The sequence below is a fragment of the Schistocerca nitens genome, chromosome 3 (genome assembly GCF_023898315.1).
Source record: "Schistocerca nitens isolate TAMUIC-IGC-003100 chromosome 3, iqSchNite1.1, whole genome shotgun sequence".
Lineage (NCBI taxonomy): Eukaryota > Metazoa > Arthropoda > Insecta > Orthoptera > Acrididae > Schistocerca > Schistocerca nitens.
In genome coordinates, this window is record NC_064616.1 from 565880470 (window position 1) to 565904464 (window position 23995).

The 23995-nt window shown below is 40.9% G+C and overlaps 1 protein-coding gene across 1 annotated transcript in view; it reads right to left on the reverse strand.

Annotated features, from left to right (window-relative positions):
- The window catches only part of LOC126248471 (klarsicht protein), an 892903-nt gene that overhangs the window by 446412 nt on the left and 422496 nt on the right, over positions 1–23995 (reverse strand). Inside the window, exon 8 of the mRNA XM_049949484.1 lies at positions 16366–16496. Within this exon, the coding sequence (XP_049805441.1) occupies positions 16366–16496 (131 nt within the window). The remainder of the gene's footprint in view (positions 1–16365; positions 16497–23995) is intronic.

A 23995-nucleotide genomic window follows, 5' to 3' on the forward strand; every position in this document is an offset into this window, starting at 1 on the left:
AAAGGAAAAACGTCGAATGGCTAGTTGTACTGAAAATAGTCTGTGACCATATAGTCATATAATAATATCACAGTAATTGTAATCCCTTGTCAATTGCTGACTACACAAGTCTACATATGCTGTGGTCGTCGTGTTTCTGTTAGCTGAGTTGTTAAGTGAAGTGTCGCATCACTTAACGCCTTTATCACCTGGGAAAGAAACATCTGCATTCTGCCTTTTCATTCTCCTAAGAAATTTCTTTGACCCCTTCAGAGATTTAATACAATTATGACGAACATGACACCTCGCAGCTGCGATTCTAACATACACGTCCCACGAGAGGTTTTACATGTACGAAACTTTAGTGCTTTCAAAACACTAATTGTGTGAGTAACTTAAAACGCAGAAGGCGGTGGGCCTTTAGGACACATTATACTTTTAACAGATAGATTCAGGCGATATATTAAAACTATTAATTTACACCACCTTTTATGAACTTCCCACGTGTAGGATACGGGAGACCTGACACCTGGGTAACTGCCACAAACAGCAGATGAAATACTTTTAGTCTCATATAATGCCCAATTAGAACAGACAATACAAAGAATGGACAATGTCCTTGTAAGGTAGCATTAATGGTGGAATGTGAGATACTGTGTTGCCATGTCCCACTACTTGAACGCCACGAATAACGTACCGGCCACCATTAACTGTAAGATGGTAATCTTGTAGCACTGGAGTGTAGCCAAATACGAGGCACGGGTCTTCGAATAACCATCAGACTGAAGATACCAGGGCGTCACTCCCCTACGTAAGAGCAGCACTCTTGGATTAAAGGATGTCGGCCGGCACTCTGACAGAACTACGCGCAGACGGGACTTTTTGTTTTCCGTCGGACCATGGTCCAAAGTGTCGAATTGTGATAGTAGTTTAGTGAATGACGACTTTGTTGAGAACAATAGTTTATAGCACGCTATAAGCAACATTACAAGAGCATATTGGCTGATACTAAATAGCAGTTTCAACAGTGTCTGCGAGGAAACGAGCCCAGTAATGCGTTTAACGATTACTTGGAAACAGCTGGCAAATTTTCTTAGACGTCGTAGTGGTGCAATACTCAACAGGAAATAATCCTATACACGCGGAAACGCATTTCTGTAGCCAACAACGACCAAACATTATAACCGTTGTGTCTTATCAAGGTATTTTCTTTCCTCTCGTATATGGATCAGCACTTTCCTTAACACAGGTCTCCTGTTTTGCTATTACATGTACGCTATTTTCCAGAATACGGTGCGAGAGATATTGGCTGTTCGGCGCTCCTATCGTCTCAATGTTTATACGGCACATTCGTAAGCCGTAACCGGTGTTAATCGAGTTGTACCCGGTGTCTAATTGGACCTGAGGAGGACTACAAGCAACTGTGTTTCATTGCAGATTCTCTGTTGCTGTGCAGCAGCGCTTATTTGGAAGAATTTGCTGGGAACTTAATATGAGGGTTATGGAGTAGCTACATATGTCTAGTCACAACATACTGATTTTAAAGTAATTCATGAGAACAGATAAGCAGATATATTTGTCTTAGCAGCTGAGTTTGCCAACGTCACGGTAGTTAACACCTACAAAGCTCAGTGAGCGTGCTGCCCCCGCCCCTTCCAAATAAGAGCTTTCACTCAACCTGTAATACATGTTGGGGATTTAAACAACCCTATCCGTGAGTGGCAAGATGCGGTAGAAGACGAAAATCGATCCGCTCTCAGGCATTGGATGGAAGTGAACAATCTGCACTTAATCTACAACGCTAAACACCAGGAATGTTCAATTGTGGCAGATGGCGAAAGTATTACGCTCCTGATCTCTGCATAGTGTCGTCACCAACGTCCAGCAACGAAAGTATGACATAAAGGAAAATTGGCAAGTCATTCCCACGCAGCCAACATAGATCACTCATCATCCAGTGTAGTATAAACATTCCTCTTGCCTCAGTCCCGCAACCTCGGTGAACTTTTAACCTGCAGATTGGGATCAGTCTGAGAAGGGAGCTGATAACATCATCCAGTGGATCTCTCCACTCCCTCCCAATTGTGAGAGATTCGTGGGTGCTGTAAAATCTACTGCCAATAAGTTGACACGTGTAGATTTCAACATTTGTATGTACCTGGATGGACGCAAGAATGTGACGAATTGTACACACAATATCAGCAATCAGACAGTGGCATAACATCTGAAAATCTATTGAAGTTTCTCAATTAGAACAGAAGAGAGAAATTGTAGAAGACCATAGCTGGATTGAATTTTACGCATGCCAACCGTGGATAACACAAACCATGAAAAAACAGTTATACGCAAAGACATCTTGTTTGAGCCTCACCCTCAGTATGCACGTGACTCTAATGTACATGAAACCACTGTAGTCCTGGGCTTTCGAAAGACAAATACAATGCTGAATTTGATGGAGTGTGTCCGGAGTTCCTTGAACCTGTAGGTCCCAGACGAAACAACGGCTCCTAGAATTGAACCAAATATCACGAAGTGGAATACTACCAAAGATGTTTACGAAATTCGCAGTTTTGAAGCCAAGCAAAGACGGAACTAGTGCAGCGACTATCAGCCTATATTCCTACTCTCAGCATAACACATAAATTACTGGAGAAGCTAATTCTCAATCGCATCCAAAAGACCATTGATAGACTAATCCCAGCCGAGCACTGTGGTTTTAAAAAAATCGGGGTTGCTCCCACCAAGCTCATAACATTGGCTGGTTAACTCCCGATTTCTGAGAGACCTCAAATCGGCTACATCTTTCGTCGATCTGACTGCAGCTTACGATACAGTATGGAGAGAAGAGTTGATGCTCCTGATTTTAGACTAATTCCATATCAGTAGCTAGCAAGTTTACTCAATAACATGCTGTATGATCGAAGGTTTTCAGTATTTTTTTTTTTTTAATTGAAAAATTAGCAGATGCAGAGCCCCAAACAGTGGTCTACCTCAAGGATGAGTCCTGTCTTACGTACTATTTAAAATTGTACGTCCACGACATTCCAGCTAATGAAATCGAGTATGCAGATGATCTGGCATCAACACGTCAGAATAGACATCAAGTACTGTGAAAGTACGCTCTCAAATAACCTCACGAAACTCAACGAGTACTTTTGCAAACGGAGACTCGAACCAAACTTAAGTAAAACAGAATTAACAGCGTTTGATGTCCTTAATAAAGAGGCAAGCAGGAAGTTACACATGTTATTTGACGGGGGTCGAAGTTTCTCATACATAGATCCAGAAGTATCTAGGTGTCACCATCGCTCGGACACTTCCATTTAAGTAGAGCTGCACGTATTTGTTAAAGAAGCTTGAGTCAAGAGTAAATCTACCCGAAAAAAATAGCCAGAAACAGCTGGGGAGCCAATGCAGATACGCTAGGCAATGCTGCAATTTCACTTGTGTATTCAGCTGTTAAATATTGTGACAAAAGCACGGGAAAACAACGCGCATACAACTAATGTGTATGTACGTCTCAATTAGACCATAAGAACCATTACTGGCACTGTCAGATTTATTCCCACATAGTGGTTACCTGCTGTATCCAATACCGCCGTTCGGGATCTACATCTACATACATACTCCGCAAGCCACCGCACGAAGAGTAACTTGTACCAATTTTTTTCCTGTTCCATCCGCAAATACAGCGAGGGAAACACGACTGTCTACATGTCTCAGTAAGCCAGTAATCCCTCTTCGTGGTCCTTCGGTAAAATATACACTGATCGTCGTAAAAAAGCGCCGTATCCAGAAGGACAAGGCGGATTACTATCATTGTTGGCAGGCAGAAAGATGGTACCATACATATGAAATGATTAAACTTTCAACTTTGAAGAAACAACATTTATTGCACCACGCGCTCATAAAATGTACGTATTAGTATGGCGTCGGGCCCTCGTGGTTGTGAATACAAGCGCCCAGATGTGGCGGCATGGTGTTGTACAAGTGTCGCATGTAGTCCTGTGATACTCCGTCCTATGCTACGCAGTTCTCGCATATTGGTCGGTGGATATGAAGTCCTGATTGCAAGTTCCATGGCACCCTACACATTCTCAATCGTGGAGAGATGAGGTGATGCGGCTGGCCATGGCAGAGTCTCCATAGCTGCGAGGCATGCTCGGGATGTGGCAGCGGTATGAAGACGAAACAAGGCATGGTTGGGCGTTCGTGAATGGCACAGCCACCGGTTGCAAGGCCACCTCCACATACCGTGCGGCTGTCACGGAGCTCTTGAGGAACACTAACGGTGAACAAGCACCGCAGAATATCGTTCCCACACTACCACACCAGATTGGCGGCACTTGTGACGGGAGACGACAAACCGCTCTTCCTGGCGCTCTCCACGGCGCCTCCAGACATGGACCCTGTAATCATCACCTACAAGGCAGAAGCGGGACTCGTCACTAAAGATGACCCGCCGCCAGTCTGCAGGACCCCATGCCCGCCATTGCTGACACCAGGCGAGCCGGACATGACGCCGCGAGGATGCGTGTGGAAGGCATTGTAAAGGCCAACGTGCTGCAAGTCCTGTGTCATGCAACCGCCTGCCAATGGTACTAGCACTTATGGGATGTCGCAGAAAAGGCAGGTCAGCCCGATGCATGGGCCCTATAGTTGCCGATGGATCTGTTCACGCGTGGTGGACAATCCGTCGGCCATCTCTAATTGTGGTGCGTGTCGCACGTCCAGATCCTGCACGTGTGCCTTCTTGTATCCATTGCCGCTAACAATGGGCAATGGTGGTGTCCGTACGACCAGTGACGCCCACAATATGTCGATAGGACCACTCAATCTCCTGCAGCCCCACGATGCGGTCCCTCTCAGACTCGTCTAGCTGGGCAACCCGCTGCTGAACTTGTCACTAGAGCACAGTGAAAGTGCAGGTGATGTTCTAGTGACGCTACCTGCTGTCTTACTGGCCGGCACCGCCTTTTGGGGGGCCCTCTTTATCAACCTATGTGCACATCATCACGACTCCACTCACGCTCCTCGCTTGCGTGGCCGACCGTGCAAAAGTAATCATTAGCATAGCTGACAGTGTGCAACATGCACACCCAGTTTGCAGTGGATCGGTCGGCTACTAGGTGCAGCTATCTTTATGATGATCAGTGTACTTTGGCGGCACTAAAATCGTTCTACAGTTTACTTCAAATGACAGTTCTTTAAATTTTCTCAAAAATGTTTCACGAGAAGAACGTCGTCTTTCCTCCAAGGATTACAATTTGAGTTCACGACGCACCCCCGTCATACTCGCTTGTTAATCGAACCTACCGGTAACAAGTGTAGCATCACGCCTCTGAATTGTTTCAATGTTTTCGTTTAATCCGTCGTGCAATGCCAAACACCTGTACCTCAATTTCAAATATGTTATTTCAATGAGAATATGGCTTGAAGCTGTAGTAGAGTACGGCTTTTCAACATATCTATCAATGTTCCATAGCAGCATGTCGAATATCGCACAAATTCTAGAGCTGACTTAATCACTGGTGGTCGTTTCAAGAACCACGAAGGGAATACGGCACCCTATACGTCTATTTCGAATTACAGGGCGTTAACTTTACGTTTTCATCTGTACCATGCAAGCCACTGTTCAGTACGTGGAGAAAGGTACTCTATACCAGTATCTGAAGTTTACGACCTTCCTAATCCATTCTCGGATTTTGAGCAGAAGATTAGCTTGCATCTCTGATTGCAACTTCATCGTCGTCATGAAACATGTACGTGGCAATATCTAACATTTCTCTGACTTTAAAGTGTGCTTGCGGCATTCTCATAACGATCTTTTTATGGTGTACAATGTCTTGCTTGTAAGGTCACTAAAGGCGATAACTAAATTAAACCACGACGTATCCTGCGGCTCTCCTCTGTATCTTTTCTATCTTTCCCGGTAACATAACTATCACGGATCTGGACTGTTGGAAGTACTCAAGAATAGGCTGGACGATGGTTTCGTGACACCGAGTTGAAGACGAGGCTACTACAGGTGTAGCACAAGCTCAGATTGGGGAAGGAAATCCTTCGCGACCTCCTCAAAGGAACTATCCCGACATCGATCAGAACAGTTTAAGGGAAACTACAGTAACTCGACATCAAGATAGCCAGACGAGGATTTGAACAGTCGTCCTCCAGAGTGCGAGTCTAGTGTCAACCGTTGCGCCACCTCACTTGGTAGCTCTTTCGTGCATTAACTATCCTCTGTCATAATTCTTCGAATGACTGTCCGTCCGGCATCTGCGTTCCTGGCAATGAGTTTTCAAAAATGGCTCTGAGCACTATGGGACTTAACTTCTCATGTCATCAGTCCCCTAGAACTTAGAACTACTGAAACCTAACTAACCTAAGGACATCACACACATCCATGCCCGAGGCAGGATTCGAACCTGCGACCGTAGTGGTCGCGCGGTTCCAGACTGTAGCGCCTAGAACCGCTCGGCCCCCACCCCCGGCCGGCGGCAATGTTTTATAAGGCCATTCTCCATAATCTTTTTGGAAGAATACGCTTAGACTTTTCCGCTGTGGCCGATACCAGTAGTAGATACACACAGGTGTAGTCAGTAGATATGTAGTCTCTTCGTAGATACATGAATTACTTCTCGTTTCTTTGTATGACTGTCAAATGCCGGTGACAATCTTTTAACTCAGTTACCATCTGTAGACAGGCCTTCCTGCATTTTGTAACATTCCTGTGTACAACTGCGCCGTCCTTCAACAGCCTCAAAGAATTATAGTACAACATTGTGTACCAAGTTGTCACAATTCCTTGCGGTACGCCCGACACTACTTTTGCTTCTGACGAAGTCATCCTATTGATGATGAAGTAAGCTCTGTTTTCCAGGGCGTCTTCAATCCAGTGGCGACAATACAGAACTGTAACGCAAGCTTTCTGGGAGTGAAGAAACACAGCATCAACTTGGGCTCCATTACATGACTATTGACAAAATGAGCGAGAGATGTTTCACTCAACTCCAGCCTTCCTCTCCTTATTAGTCAACTGTGTCCTTATTCAGCCCACAGGATCCGGTCATGGCACTATTAGAGAGAGGCGCAGTAGTCGAAACTGTACCCCTTTCCTTTCTAATACAGATGAGTAAATGAAGCTGTCGTCAACGAAAAGGCTGGCTTGGACGTAGTGATCTGACTCATCCGACTAGTTACAGCGGGACTGATAGTTTAAAGTGGAATCTGAACGACGATGCAGCTTAGCGTTTTTCCCCATTAACAAAGCATTGTCGGAGGTTTACGAGTCCAAAAAACAACTTCCTAGGACCAGCTGGGGAACGCAGAGCGCACCTTTAGATTTGTAGTGCGGCATTTACCCACCGACTCACATACAAATACTGAAATCTCCTTAATTCAGAACGCCATTGGTACGCTTTCACTGAACCGCACCGAGCTCGGCGTCCGACGCAGGTGGTACCACCGGCGGCTAGCAACCAGAAGGACGAACAATTAGCAGGGCGCTCATAATCTGCTTAGCGGGCTTGTTTGCGCGCGCATTCCTACAGCTTCCTGTGCACCGCATCTGCCCGCCCATCGCTCGTCACCAGCGCCTCCCATCGCGCCGTGGGACTCAGCCATCACTCAAAGTAGCAAACAGCGCGAGCCGTCCATGCTAGCCAGCCGCCGCCGGCGCTGCTTTATCGCGGCCCACAATCTCGTTGCCAATGCCACTGACATTTCGCAAGTAATAAAACTTCTGCGGGAACTCACGCAGCAACCAGGTGTTGTAACACGCAGCTGTATTAATAGGCCGGTGCAGGGGACAGGACGTAAAAGGAACTGCTCCTCCCGGCGGCTCAGAGCACGTGGCCAGCGTTCACTTTCTCGGACAGTCCACAGCAGACACGAAAAAGAAGAGCGCGAGATGATACATGCGCCAGCTTTCACTTTCTTTATTTACGTCGTTATTTTAATAATTGCCGCGAGTCGTCTCTTTTTTGTACTGGCCTTAAACCTCATTAAAATGAATGAGGCACATGATCGTACAATCACGATTATAACAAAAATGTACGTTTCACTGCCACAAATTCCCTTTCACCTAGCTATGGGCATATCGTAGCAAGGTTGCTCTGGTTCACTGCATCCAGGTGTTGCGTCCAGCTGGGCTTCCTGTCGAGCTGTCAACACAACTCCAGCTGCTTAACAGCAGCAACAAAAGTGATCCATCTCTGCTATTTTCTAAAGCAGACCGCCACAACCTACTCTCCAAATGTTGCAGTTCGTGTGATGGCATGAATATGAACATGAAGATCTGTGAGAGCAACATGTGTTGCACCACAGGAGATCATGGCAGGGAAATATTTTGTTTTTTTATGAATATTCACTTTAAAAATACATTTTTGTCTGGCGAACTAGCCACAGTGTAGCAAAGCTGACCCATGGATTTTTCAGTAGGTAATTCTTTTTCAGGTATGTGGAAGAAAATTAATATCCCAAAAATCTTTAAGTGACTGGGCACTGTACTGTTTTGTTCCTCTCCAATCATATCAAATATTCTCACTACGTTTATACAGTGCACATACCAACCGCTTATCATCAGAATTATTTGTGAATTTATTTCCATAGCAATCCAGCTATAAATAGATAAATGTTACTTATTAATTCTTTGTTGTGGTTTTGAGAAGACTGAGTAAGGACTTGGAAATGTTTTAATTGAAACTTACCTTACATTGCTGCAGACTTCTGAAATGTTTTTCATCTTCCTCAAAATAGAAAGTATGTGTAATAAATACAACACATATACAAAGAAGACTAGTCAAGAACATGGGAGTTATATGCTGAAGTCCTCAGTCTCAAAAATGTTAAAACATAAGAATTTAGTGCATGTAATGCGAATGAACCACTGAAATGCTGTCCATGTTCCTGAACTTGCTGCATTTGTGTTGAAATGCTCCAAATGATAAAGGAAGGTAAGCCAAGCCCCAAAAAAATTACAAAAATTAAAAATGCCTCGAAATGTGGTAATCTAGAATATTAACTGCTACACACACACTTGAGAACTGCCATATTTTCTGAAAACATAGTTCTGATAAAGAGCTTCAATTGAAATCTCAATTACAACAATTTTGATCATACAGATTTCAATGGAACCATCCTAATAAAAGTTGAATACTATAATAAAGCTTGTAAGTGTGACTGATGTAGTCTCCCTGTCATCCTTCTTACTAATACCACTGTCATAGAGGGTCGATCACAGCTTGACACCTATCATCTTGTGCAGTCTATTTTCACTTAAATTCACTTTAATTTTGCAAGGAATGAGTTATCAGAATACAACCTCGCATATAGTGAGGCTGTCCATGAACCGCATACCCCCAACTTCACACGTACACTATGTTATTGTGTCATGTATATCCAACAGTTCTGTCTTTCTTCACTTGTCCTCCTTCCCTGACTGGATCCCATGTCATAATAATGCCATGGGCAGTGATTTTTACCAACAAGGTTAAGTGCAACTTTCATACATCTCAGAAACCTGACTAGTTGTTTCCCATATGTCAACGCTGTTTGAGAATCTTTGTGACAATTAATTGTATAATACCACATTAATGCCACTTCCTAAAATGGCCACACAGTTTAATGCAAAGATAATCAAAATGGTTCAAATGGCTCTGAGCACTATGGGACTCAACTGCTGAGGTCATTAGTCCCCTAGAACTTAGAACTAGTTAAACCTAACTAACCTAAGGACTTCACAAACATCCATGCCCGAGGCAGGATTCGAACCTGCGACCGTAGCGGTCTTGCGGTTCCAGACTGCAGCGCCTTTAACCGCACGGCCACTTCGGCCGGCGCAAATATAATCATTACTCATTGTACTCAACATGTGACTCAGGGCAACTGCTTGTCACATTGTGCTGTGCTGCTTCTGCTTATTATGAGCACTTACGTCTTTCGGCATTCTATAGTAGTACTATACACACACACACACACACACACACACACACACACACACACACACACACACACACAAAGAATTTGTACCATTTTTGAATGGCTAAGTACACCTGCAATTCAGTTTCGAATGCCTCTTGTACATCTGTAAATTTCAAGTCATTGTAGAGTAGTAACTTCAACTCTGTCTTATCATTCTAATATCAGATATCTCTCTCTCTCTCTCTCTCTCTCTCTCTCTCTCTCTCTCCACACTAAGTAACAAGCTCAACATTAAATTTTTGCCTATGATTACATCCAGCTGTCAACCTCTGCAGGAAGCTCAAAAGTTTTCAAGATATGACTGGATAATTGTGAAGTTTCTTTTTTTTTCCACTTACACTTTATAATAGGTAACCGTATCTTTGAAAGTTATGAGGTAACGACTAATATGATCTCCAAAATTGCTAAATGTATTTTCAGTGCTACTGGCAATATGTTGTTTCCATGAGAAATGCTCCAAGTCTTTCACATACAGGGTGTAATGGCTGCAAGTGCAAATATTTCTACTGAGGATTGTGTACTGAGCAACATTAAATCAATATTTACTTCTTTTGCAGCATAATAATTATAGCTACTGGGAGAAATATGTTTTCACGTTGGTTATTATCTCAGAGTACATGTGGCAAGAGCAAACCATTAATGCTTATTTTCCTCTGAGCAACAGACCAGGTGTTGAGGCATGGCTGCAAAATGGTTAGTTTATATTGACAGGTATACAGTTATGACTGTGCAGAAAACATCAGGTAGTAAATTATGTGATGTGTTTGTGGGAATACTGTTCGAGTAGAGAAAAAACAACCGACACACTGCTTTTTGTACATATTAAGGCACCACATATAGAAATATGTGCACTTATAACCATTAAAACAATGTATATGAATGACAAGTTGTCCAGAATGACATCCTGCATTATGTGAGTCTCAAATACAGTTACACACTGGTCAAGAAATTTTCTTTAACCTATGACTGGTGTAGCGCTCAAATGGAAGATGATATAAATTCACGAAAAACAGATGCAACCTCAGGACCTTGTGTGTTTCACACAATATTGTTATGGAGGGACTTTTTATTCAAAATGCATTTTTATATTGTCCAAAAAGTATGGCAGTTTAAGTTTGACTGTGGACATACACATCTTGAAAACTAAATGTATGCAGGTAATCCCAAAAGTAAGGTCTCCTATTTTTTTTTATAAATACGTAGACCTGTTTATTTCTACAATGGTTTACTTCAGTTTACAGCTAAACATTTAGCTATTTTTCGACATAATCACCATTTCTGTTGATGCATTTTTGGAGACACTGTGGCAGTTTTTGTATAAGTCGACCAACAATTGACAGTCTCCCGCTCCTTTGTTCGTCATGAATTTCGGTCAAACCAGCTGCTAACACTCTACACCACTTACGAACATTTTTGATATCCATGCATGACTCACCATACACTTCCGTCAATTGCCGATGGATTTCAATCGGCGCAGTGACCTTTGCGTTCAAAAACCGAATAACTGCATACAATTCGCACTTGGCGGTAACATCCAATGGGAGCTCCATTCTCAATGGCCTCAGCGCAGCGTTCGCATGTTTACACACAGCCCGTGAAGCACTCTTCATAACAGTGTGACCAACTGCCACACAAACAGAGTTCTGTACTTTTAAAAAATTGTAGACCTTACTTTTTGGATTACCCTCATACACTATGTCTACAGAGCATGAAAGCAGTATTCTAGCAAAAATATATAATGGTAGCTGTACTTGTGCCAAAATTTAAAACAATTGTGTATAATTTTCATTCCATCTCTCTCTTTGACCTAGTTCACTGATAGTGGACTATTGATCACTAGATCCTTCCATGTACAGTACAGAAGAACATTTAACATCACAAAAGTTTTGTCATTATCCAGCAACAAGTGTAGAAACTGAATACAGTTGACAATAATACATAACTAAAAGTGTATCATTTGTGCACATCATCATCATCATCATCATGTTATTATTATTATTATTATTATTATTATTATTAATCACCATATGGCAGTTACACATCACTTCTGAAATACAAATAAAATACGTACACAATTTACAAACTTAGACATATTATTTATTACATCAGACGAAGTGTCCAAGAACTACAGATGGTATCCAGGGTCCAAATTTTGAGGACACTGATCGACAAAATGTCTGACAGTCTTTTTTGGGAAGCCACAGGTGCACTCTGCACTGATTGTCTTTCCACATCTGTACAGAAGGTCACCGCATCTGACATGGTTAGTTTGGATATTCTGAGTGTACTTCATGTCTTCCAGGGCTGATGAAGTTCCCATGGTTTGTTGTTGGCTTCAAGAAAGCTATGGAACTCTGCCAGAGTATTTTATGGCATCCTTCCATCAGAGTTTCATGGAGATTGAAGTTACAGCCTACCACGTTCCTTACAGTTCTGAGAGGGGGACACCTGGTGCAGAAAGTCCTCATTAATTGGCAGCTGCTGGTTCTCGCACATTTTCTTACGTTCCTTCAGAAGAATATTCTTTCTTTCCAGGTTAGGTGATTGAATGTGGCTCACAGCAGGTAGCCAGAATACTGGAGTGGGCACGATTGTGTCAGTAACAATCTGCACTGTTTGATTTAGTTGCATACCTATCAGTCTCATGTGGCTGCTGTTTATCCAGACCGGGCTGTAATATTCTGCTGCTGAGTAGACAGGGCCAGGAGCACATGATCATAAGGTCAAAGCTGCAGGACCCCATGTTGTATCAAATAATTTTTGGCATTTCTCGACATCAATTTAGCTCTGTCTTTGTTAGATGTTGTTTACATGACAGCTTTCTGCCAAGTAAAACTCCAAGGTACTACAGATATTAATTATGGACCAGGCAATTACCCTCGAAAAGTATATCTAGTTCAAGGTTGGCTAGGGTGTTGCTCAGATGGAAGCCAAGTGGATTCAGTTTTATTAGTGTTTAGCTGAGGTTCCCCATTTAAAAAAATATTGTCCCATTGCACTTCGCTCTTTTGTTAATATATCTTCAGTGAGGCACAACCAAACTTCCTGGACTGAGTGGCTAGCGTATCTTCAATATACACTGAGGAGCCAAAGAAACTAGTACACCTGCCTTAATATCGTGTAGGGCACCCGCGAGCATGCAGAAATGCTGCAACATGACATGGCATGGACTCAACCAATGTCTGAAGTAGTGCTGGAGGGAATTGACACCATGAATCCTGCAGGGCTGTTCATAAATCTGTAAGAGTATGAAGGGGTGGAGATCTCTTCTGAACAGCACTTTGCAAGGCATCCCAGATATGCTCAATAATGTCCATGTCTGGGGAGCTTGATAGCCAGTGGAAGTGCTTAAACTCAGAAGAGTGCTCCTGGGGCCACTCTGTAGCAATTATGGACATGTGGGGTATTGCATTGTCTTTCTGGAATTGCGTAAGTCCATTGGAATGCACAATGGACATGAATGGATGCAGGTGATTAGACAGGATGCTTACGTATGTGTCACCTGTCACAGTCATATCTAGACATACCAGGGGTCCCGTATCACTCCAACTGCGCACACTCCATACCATTACTGAACATCCATCAGCTTGAACAGTCCCCTGGTGGCACGCAGGGTCCATGGGTTCATGAAGTTGTCTCCATACCCGTACATATCCATCCACTCAATACAATTCGAAACTAGACTCATCCGAACAGGCAACATATTTCCAGTCATTAACAGCTTGCCAGTGATGATGAGCACAGGTGAGGCATAAAGCTATGTGTCAAGCAGTCATCAAGGTACACGAATGTCCCTTAGGCTCCAAAAGCCCATATTGGTGGTGTTTCATTGAATGATTCATGCAATGACACTTGTTGACGGCCCACCATTGAGATATGCAGCAATTTGTGAAAGGGTTGCACTTCTGTCACAATGAACAACTCTCTTCAGTTGTCATTGGTCCCGTTCTTGCAGGATCTTTTTTCAGCTGCAGCTATGTCAGAGATTTGATGTTTTATCAGATTCCTGATATTCATGGTACACTTGTGGAATGGTCATACAGGATAATCCCCACTTCATCATTAACTCTGAGAGGCTGTGTCCCATCACTCGTGCGCCGACTATAAAACCCCATTCAAACTCACTTAGATCTTGATAACCTGCCATTGCAGCAGCAGTACCTGATCTAACAACTACGCCAGACACTTGTTGTCTTATTAAGGTGTTGCTGACCACAGCACCGCATTCTGCCTGTTTACATATCCCTGTATTTGAATATGCGTGCCTATGCAAGTTTCTTTGGTGCTTCAGTGTAAAAGCTAAATAGTAGCAGCACTATATTTGAGCCTAGAGGTAGGACATTGTTTAGGGTCTTCTGCTAACTAACGATATTACCTGTAATTACTTTAAACACTCTGTCAATCAACACATTGTTCAGAAGTTGTGGTATTCTTCTGCAGGGTATTACATAGAACAACTGATGGACAACACCATGCCTCCACACAGCATCACAAGCTGCAGATAGATCAATAAATACAGCAGAAGTCTTTAGTTGTTCCTCGAATCCAGCTTCTATGTAGGTTGTCAGTCGATATTTAGCTGGTTTTAAGAAATCAATGATCTTTGTCTGTTTCGTAAGTCATGGAATGGATCCTGTTTGCAAATGTTGGAGAAAAACTGGATTCCTCATGTTTTAGCATGTTTGCCATCACACAGAAAAAATTCCAGGTGTATACCACAAAAACCTGGAGATTTATGTGATTTAATGCCTTGAAAAGCCATTGAATATGGGTATGATGTCAGGATTCTGCCATCATGGTTCTCATTTCACTTGTATGACACAAGGTCAGGAAACTGATGATTTAGATGTTGAGATGACGCATGCATCAACTGTATTCAGTCTTATGAGGTGATTGTTGCATTTTGTTTCATTTCCACCTACCACATTACATAACAGAGGCCAGGTTTTACTGCTCAATTGATTGACATCAAGTTTTTCATCAGTGTGCAGCCATTTCTGGTAGCACATGGCATCAAGACCATGCAGCAGTTTGTTTGCTAAAGTCCTCAAGACAGTTTCTCACTGACATCAGACTATCCACAAATGTACTACTCCTGGTATTCTCTAGGAATAAACGTTCTTGCTATGCTTAATACTGCACCCACAAATTATCTGTAGTTACTGTTCAGGGGGAGGAATCCATCCCAAGATCTTACCAAGGTTTTTAAAGAAGTCTGACCCGTTTGCTTTCTGAAAGTTCCAGTGTGGGAGAGGAATAGAATTTACTAGTGGGATATGCAGGACAGCTTCCATTATTAGTGGCCGGTGCTGACTGTGTGGGAAGTTAGACAGAACTCTGCATGTGGTTGCTAGTGGTTGGAGGTTATCGTCTGAAGATACAAAACATATAGGTCACAAATGTGCTCTTGCCTCCACGCAACTGGCCTAAATGTAGATCAATCCTTGGCATCAAAAATAAGGGTGAGATTGGGTTTCAGCCCATGAAATTATAGCTCTTCCATGGGATTATTGGAGTTGTACTTCCATTGCTCATGATGGCTGTTGAAATCACCCATGTAAATAGCTGGGTGGGGTTGTGTGTGAAGGACCTGAAGTGGCCACTGGACTGCTGGAGATTTGTAGATGTTTATAATATGTAAATCTCCATTTTTTATAACAACTCTGTGGATATCATTAGAGGTTCCTGTTGAGATTAAGAAAGCATTCTCTATTGTGGTGCATACACATGTGGCAATCTCCTAGGGTGGATGGTAAATTGCGCCAAGGAGATCGTATCCTGGTATTTTACTTCTTGTCTAAAGTCGGTCTTTATCATTTACAGGTGTTTCTTGGATAGCGATCATGTCAACATTATTTTGCAGGCACTTTTGATAAGTATTGGCATTTAGATCTGCTTATACACTCTGTGTTAATCTGTAAAATTCTAGTACCGGTTCCAAAACATGTAAGTCCTTGGTCCTTAAAAGAACTGTTGTTGACATGATGAGCCATAGTGATGTTTTGTGCTAGGAGATCAGAAAGATTGTGTAGCAGTCAATGATGTTGCTTGCTTACCACCACCCAGGGCTCACATGTAGGGTATTTTAAAGTAATACCTATGCATGCGAAGCAACAATGACATATTTGTGCCCCTTTAATGCACACTATTCCACTGCAAATTACCTTTACGTTTATGGAGAATACAGGAATCTCTGGAAGTTTAACTACTAGGCAATATGTCAGTTTCTTTGACATTATCCTCACATTAAAAGGAGGCACTGAAGTAATACTGTTTCAATTATTTTACTTTAAAAACAGTTCAGCATCCGTAAAGTTCTGAATCCACATTTATCTGGACATTCTATTAGGCTTATGCGAAATAAAAAATTATTTCAGAGACATACATCCAAAACACAGCACTTACCGACAGCTGGCGTGCCTTCTCTTCAATTTCTGGGTGGGACCACCTTTGTACAACTCTGAAGTCAAGCGGTTCCAAATGACCTTCCATTTCTCGAACCCACTTACGCAAGCACTTTACCTCATGTTCCACACCTGAATGAAGAAAGTGAAAGTATTTATTTTTCTGTTCAACAACTAAGTATTCAATCGTTAATACGATTGTCACATAATTTTATTTGCCTGCTTAGCATTTAAAATAAGTAAGGAGATGGGGAAGAGAGAGAGAAAATATAAAATACTACTCAGTAATTATTTAACACTACAAAGCAGAATAGATTGCTGCTCAACACATAGAGGTGGTGTTGAGTGTTAGACAAGCATATTGAAAGAAGACTGCTTGACGTCATCAGCTACCTTCATCAGATATAGACTAAGCACACTAGATTGATAGCATCAAACAGTCTTCCTTCAAGGGGCCTCTCTGCCACTCAATGTCTGCTCTATGTGGTGAGCAGCAGTTTATTCTGTTTCATACTGCTGTATTCCATCCTGTGTTTTCCTGTCTGATTTTGCTCAGAAATTAATTAGTTTGGTATCACATAATCTTTTATTACCAAAATCCTATTTTATAATACAAGTTTTTCAGCATTTTGTAATATTCTTTCCTATGTCAATTTCTTTCAGTATAAAATAATAGCTTTTATTAGTCTAGTGTTCCGAGTTGCCCGCATTCATAATCTCTTCAGTCATGATAAAAGTGTGAAATCGTTAAGAAATAAACATTGGAACATTGCCCAATGGCTGAAACTGGATATAAAACAGACCAGTGACCAGTAACAAACAGATGAATTTCAAATTCTCTCTAACAGTAATTCAAAACTCAGGAAACAAGTTTCCAATATTTCTGAAACATTAGCCTAAGTATTAAGATTTATAATTTGCTTTCTCAATCCAAATTATAGCTTGGCAGTCAAAAACAAAAAAGTTGAATGAGTATAACAATCACATACAGAGACCCATAACTATATAAAGTTCACAGGCCAGTTCAGTTGCCACAACAAAGTGACACCATGAAGTTATTGTGATTGGTTGGTTGGTTTGGGGAAGGAGACCAGACTGCGTGGTCATTGGTCTCATCGGATTAGGGAAGGATGGGGAAGGAAGTCGGCCGTGCCCTTTCAGAGGAACCATCCCGGAAGTTATTGTGACCAAGGCAATTTTAGCATTTTCAATATGGGCAAGAAGATATATAAACTAAGACTGAAAAGCATGTAAACATTTTTCATCACAACACAAGCTCCCTCAGAATTAATAGAATGAAGAAAATCCTATTTCCTGCTTTTACAGTGTAAACATTAAAACATGCCAAGGAAAAAGTAAATACAATCAACACTAACATGTGTGTGTGTGTGCGCGAGTGTATACCCGTCCTTTTTTCCCCCTAAGGTAAGTCTTTCCGCTCCCGGGATTGGAATGACTCCTTACCCTCTCCCTTAAAACCCACATCCTTTCGTCTTTCCCTCTCCTTCCCTCTTTCCTGATGAGGCAACAGTTTGTTGCGAAAGCTTGAATTTTGTGTGTATGTTTGTGTTTGTTTGTGTGTCTGTCGACCTGCCAGCACTTTCATTTGGTAAGTCACATCATCTTTGTTTTTGGATATATTTTTCCTACGTGGAATGTTTCCCTCTATTATATATATATATATATATATATATATATATATATATATATATATATATATATAAAAATCACCAATATGGCCAGGTGTCCCCCCCCCCCATACATACAGCATCCACTCAAAATGCATCTGCCGGCTTTGACTCCTTACTCTACACACTATCAACCCATAATGTCCAGTATTCCATCATTAGATGACAATTATCTCTCCATATTCACAAATATTTTACACAAATACCTGATAAAATTGTAAACCATTTTAATTCACACAACTTTAATTGTGTGTGTTTATCATACTTTCCATGTCTGTACAAACTGATAATTAAATCAGTACTTGTCTAAATTGTCAAAAATAACCACCAGATTGGACATCAGCCCTGCCATTATTGTGTTTATTGATTAAACTATTTATTCAGTACATTCAGTATCATCTGTATGAGTAGTAGGACATAATCATAATTGATTTAAGTGTAGATACCCCGACATAATGGACTCTGCATTCCTATTTCAATTCTGCAAGCCACCTTAGGGTGCGTTATGGGGAGTATTTTAGATATCACTGCATTTCCCCCTTTGTACTTCGTACATTCATGTGGTGCATGCAGGAAATTGCTGTTGGTAAGCCTCGTGATTTGACAATATTCCAGAAGTCAGAAGTACAGCAACAGTCTGAGCCCTGTCACCTCAGCGTGAGTTGTATACCAAAATATCACAGTCTGTAGAATTCACATTGATTCCTACAAAGGAAGTTTTTGTTATCCAAAGAGGTCATTATATGAGAGCATAAAATGTTCCATAATTCTACAATAGTTTGATGCCAACAATATAGACTGAAAATTATATGCATCTGCCAATGCCCCTTCTTGATAATGTGAATGACCTGTGCCTTTTTCCAATCAACTGGAAAGCTTCGTGGTTCACAAATGGAATAAGTTCCTTCACATAAACTATACTGAACTGAATGTGTGCCCCACTTGGTACAATTGCCTTCTCTCAATGGAGTTATGTTAATTTATTTTCTATTCCATGATTATTTACCACCATATCTGCCATTTCACATTTGTGTGCTGATTGGAAGAGAAACCTTAAAGAAGGCTGAACAGTGTTATCATTGAGGGTGCAAGTTTACACTCATTTCAGTTCCACCCAGCTTTCGTTTTGTTAACAAGACATCCCTTACACATGTGATGAAGCTCTTTTATTTTCCAAGATGGCTACTGAATCACAGCAGGTCTTTCCCATCCACTAACTCCTTTTTGTGAACAATCTCGTCAACAGCATATTGTGCGATATTAAGAGAATTTTATTGATTTATACACCACACTTCCATCCACAGATATAAATGATTGGTGCTGACCACACTAATAATATGCAATCTGCGTTCTATCACATACGCTAAGCAGAAATATTTTCTTTCCTTTCTTAATCATTTTAACATATGTTGTAATTGATCCTTTGATACACCAATGAGGAAAACCATTTCGGGATCCCTTTTACAATGAAGGAACTGGATGATATTATTGAGTCAGTGTTGAAAGTAAAGCTGCAGGACTTGATGACCTGCAGCCTGAGCAAATGAAAATGTCTGGATTCTTAAATCGAGAGAGGTTACTACCTATGATGAACAAATGCATTCTTAAAATGCAAATCCCTAAGATCTGGAGGAGAGTGAAATTACTGCAATGCCAAGGCCTGGATAGGACACAACAGATCAAAAAAGTTTCAGGCCCACCTCTTTTATATGTCAACTTTATAAAGTATTAGACTGTTTCTTAATGCATGTTGATATATGCGGATCAAGTGATTATTACAGAACAAGCACGCTTCCATCCCAGCAAGTCCTGCTAAGGTCAAATCCTGAACCTCATGCACCATACAGAAGATTTCTATGAATGAAATCGGATCACAGGCGAGGCTTAACACAGATCTCACAGCAGCATATAATATAATCAATCATAAGAAACTGATAACAAAAGTATACAGTCAGTCATAATTGACAACAAAAGTAAACAACACAATGAAGGCTTATAGAATGGCACAATTCATCCAGAGCTTATTATAAAATAGGCAATTCTTTGTTACCCTGCCAACAAAAAGGAGTTGATAGTAGATGCAGAAAAATGGTCTTCTGTAAGGAAGTGTTCTCAACCCATTGCTGTTTAACATATATGCCAATGACCAGCCAGTTGAACTGGACACTCATTCCTTTATCTGTGTAAATGATACAGCCATCACCATTCAGGACACAACTTTTGAAGGGGGCAGAAAAGAAACTAATGGCAGCACACAAGAACTTAGCTATTTATTTCAATTATAATCATCTAAAGGCCAACACTAGAAAAATAAAAACTTGAACACAAGTTTCGGCTTTCCATTTGCACACCACAAAGTCAAAGAGAGAACTTAATTTATCATAGAATGGATATTGCCTCTCACACTGCACTAATTTGAAATATCTGGGAGTCAAATTAGTCACTTGCAGATGATGAGCACAATAGACAGTCCCTCATGAATGTCTGCTTTGTCTTTGTGCTTTTCTGCCATAAAATATGCAGTCTCCATCAGGCAAAGCTCTGCTTATGCAGAATAAGTAGATGTTGTCCTGAATATCGTTACAGGATGTCTTTGCCCTATCCCTGTAAATTAGATCTATCAGGTTATAGATACAGCTTCCCTGAAAGTAAGGACAAGAACAGCTGCAGATGCTGAAAAACAAAAGCAAAACACAGATGCCACTCACCCTACGTTTGGCCATAACAACAGAGCCAGTGAGACTGAAATCAAAAAAAAAGCTTTTTGTAATAAACGAAAGTAATTGTGTTATCATCTACTAAACAATTCTAAACAGAAGAATGAAAAGGAAAACTGAGAATCCATTAGATGACAATCAGTTTGGCTTTAGGAAAGGTAAATGCACCAGAGAGGCAGGTCTGACACTGTAGCTGATAAAGGAAGCAAGACTGAATACAATTTGAGACATGGTCATTGGACTTGTTGACCTGCCAAAGGCATTTGACAATTTAAAATGGTGCAAGATTATTGAAATTCTGGTAAACTTTAGGGAAAGATGTGTACTATACAATACATACAAGAACCAAGAGAGAACAATAAGGATGGGAAACCAAGAATTAAGTTCTCCGATTAAAAAGGGTGTAAGGCAGGGATGTAGTCTTTCACCTTTACTGTTCAACCTACATGTAGAAGAAGCAATGAGGAAAATAAACAAACTTTCAAGAGAGGGATTAAAATTCAGAGTGAAAGGAAATCAATGATAAGATTCGCCGATGACACTGCTACCCTTAGTGAAAGTGAAGTAGTAGTACACGGCGTGTTTAACGGAATGAACAGTCTAATGAATACAGAATATGGATTGAGAGTAAATCAAGGAAAGATGAAAATAATGAGAACAGTGAGAGACAACATCAGAACTGGGGACCACAAAGTAGCTGAAGTTAAGAAAATCTGCTACCTAGGCAGAAAAATAGCCCACAACAGACCGAGCATGGAGGACAAAAAAAAAAAAAAAAAAAAAGAGACCAGCATTGGCAAATATGGCATTCCTGGCCATAAGAGGTCTGCTAGTATCAAACATAGGTCTTAATTTGAGGGAACAATGTACCTTTGGAGCACAGCACTGTATGGTAGTGAGACATAGACTGTGGGAAAATTGGTACAGGAGAAAATCAAAGCCTTTGAGATGTGGTGCTACAGAAGAATGCTGAAAATTAGGTAGACCAATAAGGTAAGGAATGAGGTGGTTATCTGCAGAATTGGTGAGGGGAAGGAATATGTGGAAAACACTGACAAGAAGAAGGGACAGGATGACAGGAAATCTGTTAGACATCAGAAAATAACTTCCATGGTACTAGAGGGAACTGTAGAGGGTAAAAACTGTACAGGAAGACAGAGACTGGAATATATACAGCAAATAGTTGAGAACATAGGTTGCAGCTGCTACTCTGAGATGAAAAGGTTGATACAGGAGAGGAATTTGTGGCGGGCCACATCAAACCAGTCAGAAGACTGATATATAATTTAACAACCACAGAGCACAAGAAATTTTCTAGGGGGGATGGTGTTTCAAACTCCCTTATACGACATGGAATGTCCTGAATCGTATAATAGTCGGCATATTCTGGACTAAATAAAATTTGGAGGAATGAGGCTAAATGTGTAGTGATGGACTCTGTGAATGTGACAAATTGCAAGATCCGCCCCACTTGCTAATCTGCAGAAAGTTGGATGAACTGTGCACCTTAAGACAACTTGGTTACAGCAAATAACAAGCTAATGAGGCAGCTGCTTTCTGGACCAATTCTGGAATCTGAACACATGAAAATCTCTGTGAACAGCATTTTCATTACCACCTGACATATTAAATAATTAATTAATATTTTTGATGAGTTTGCTCAGTTATGTTAATGAAGTTTGTTTTAATACTGTGACTTATAATGTTACACAATAATTTTATTGTTCTCATTCTATAATGTCATGGAAAAGAGCAAATAATTAAATTGATTCTTTACACTAATACTTTCCTCTACATTAAATGAATTAAAACGTTCTGATCTATTAGTTACAAGGGGAGAGATCTATAATGTTGTACTCAAAAGCCAGTTCTCTAATTTTCAAAAAAAAAAGATTTTTAGAGCCTGGGGCCTGTTTTACTTACAGCACCTGGGTCAAGTGGTCTATAAGACTATCTGATTACTAAGTTCCATCCACCTTTGAAGCTTACCTTCAATCTGATTATTTTGCATTCAGAATCTACAATAGCCTCACTAGATGGGATGCACAAGCTACAGTCCTTCATATGTCTGCTTTGTCTTTGTTTCTTTCTAAAGCAGCATATGTAACCCTTGTCTGGCTTGAGAATACCATCACCACTGTAATCCAGCCTATAATTATTTATGCATGCATTCCACTCAGAATTTAAAATCTCTCTGCTACTTATCTCTGGTTCCAAGCATCCTTTTGTTCACATATTACGTGGACATTACAACCTATTATTACATTCATATACACTACACTCATATACACTCTTTGAGTTAACTGATATCATATCAACAGTTGTTCATGTAACTGATCTTCTACCTTCTCCAAATATGGTATAAAATTTGTTAAGAATCCTACAGAGGGTTCTCCTGAACTAAAAATTCCCTCTGCTCACCTCATACGTCCTCTGCTATCCTAGTAGTCACTTCCTCTTCATATTGCATGGCTAACGTATTGAGAGGAGCCCTAAAATTCCCCACTCAACAGTGGAGGTTAAGAAATATGCATCTCAGATTCCTGCAAAATCTTTTGAGCTGAAGGTTAAAGACCACCTCTTAGCTCCTAACCAGATATCCCAATTGGTTCTGTACAGTTACTCCCCACATGGTTAACACTAATTCAGGCAGCCATCTAAAAACAACAGGTACCCTCCGAGCCTGGGCAGCAGGCATCATTCGTGCTGCAATGAGCAACAATTTTGCTACCAGCTGTAGTGTGTGTCCTCTTCAGGCCAGTATGGTGTCAAAGTCAGATCAAATATTTTGAAAATTGACTAAAATAGTCATTTATCTCAATTGTATCTTCATGTGCAAACACTTTAATGATGTTATATCAATACCTCAAGTGTGCTCAGTTTTATGGCTGATTTTCATTATTTTTTCTGTGTATACTCTTATTCAAGGACATTATCAGAAATTAGCAAAGTGTGACTTAAAAGAAACAAGCAAAAATGTCATCTCTAAAACCTTGTCAACAGGTCACTGACAATTCCAAAACATATGTTGGATGAAGTAGGAGTGTATTAATAATATTGTCCTGTGGTCTGCTCTGACACTGATGGTGTAATGAAACTATCAGACACTAAAAACAGTGTTACAACTTGACATCTCATCAAACTTGTTAAGGCTGTGACAATGACAGTATGTCCAACAGTCAATGCAACAACAGCACTCCATAACCAGTCCCTGAAATCTATACTT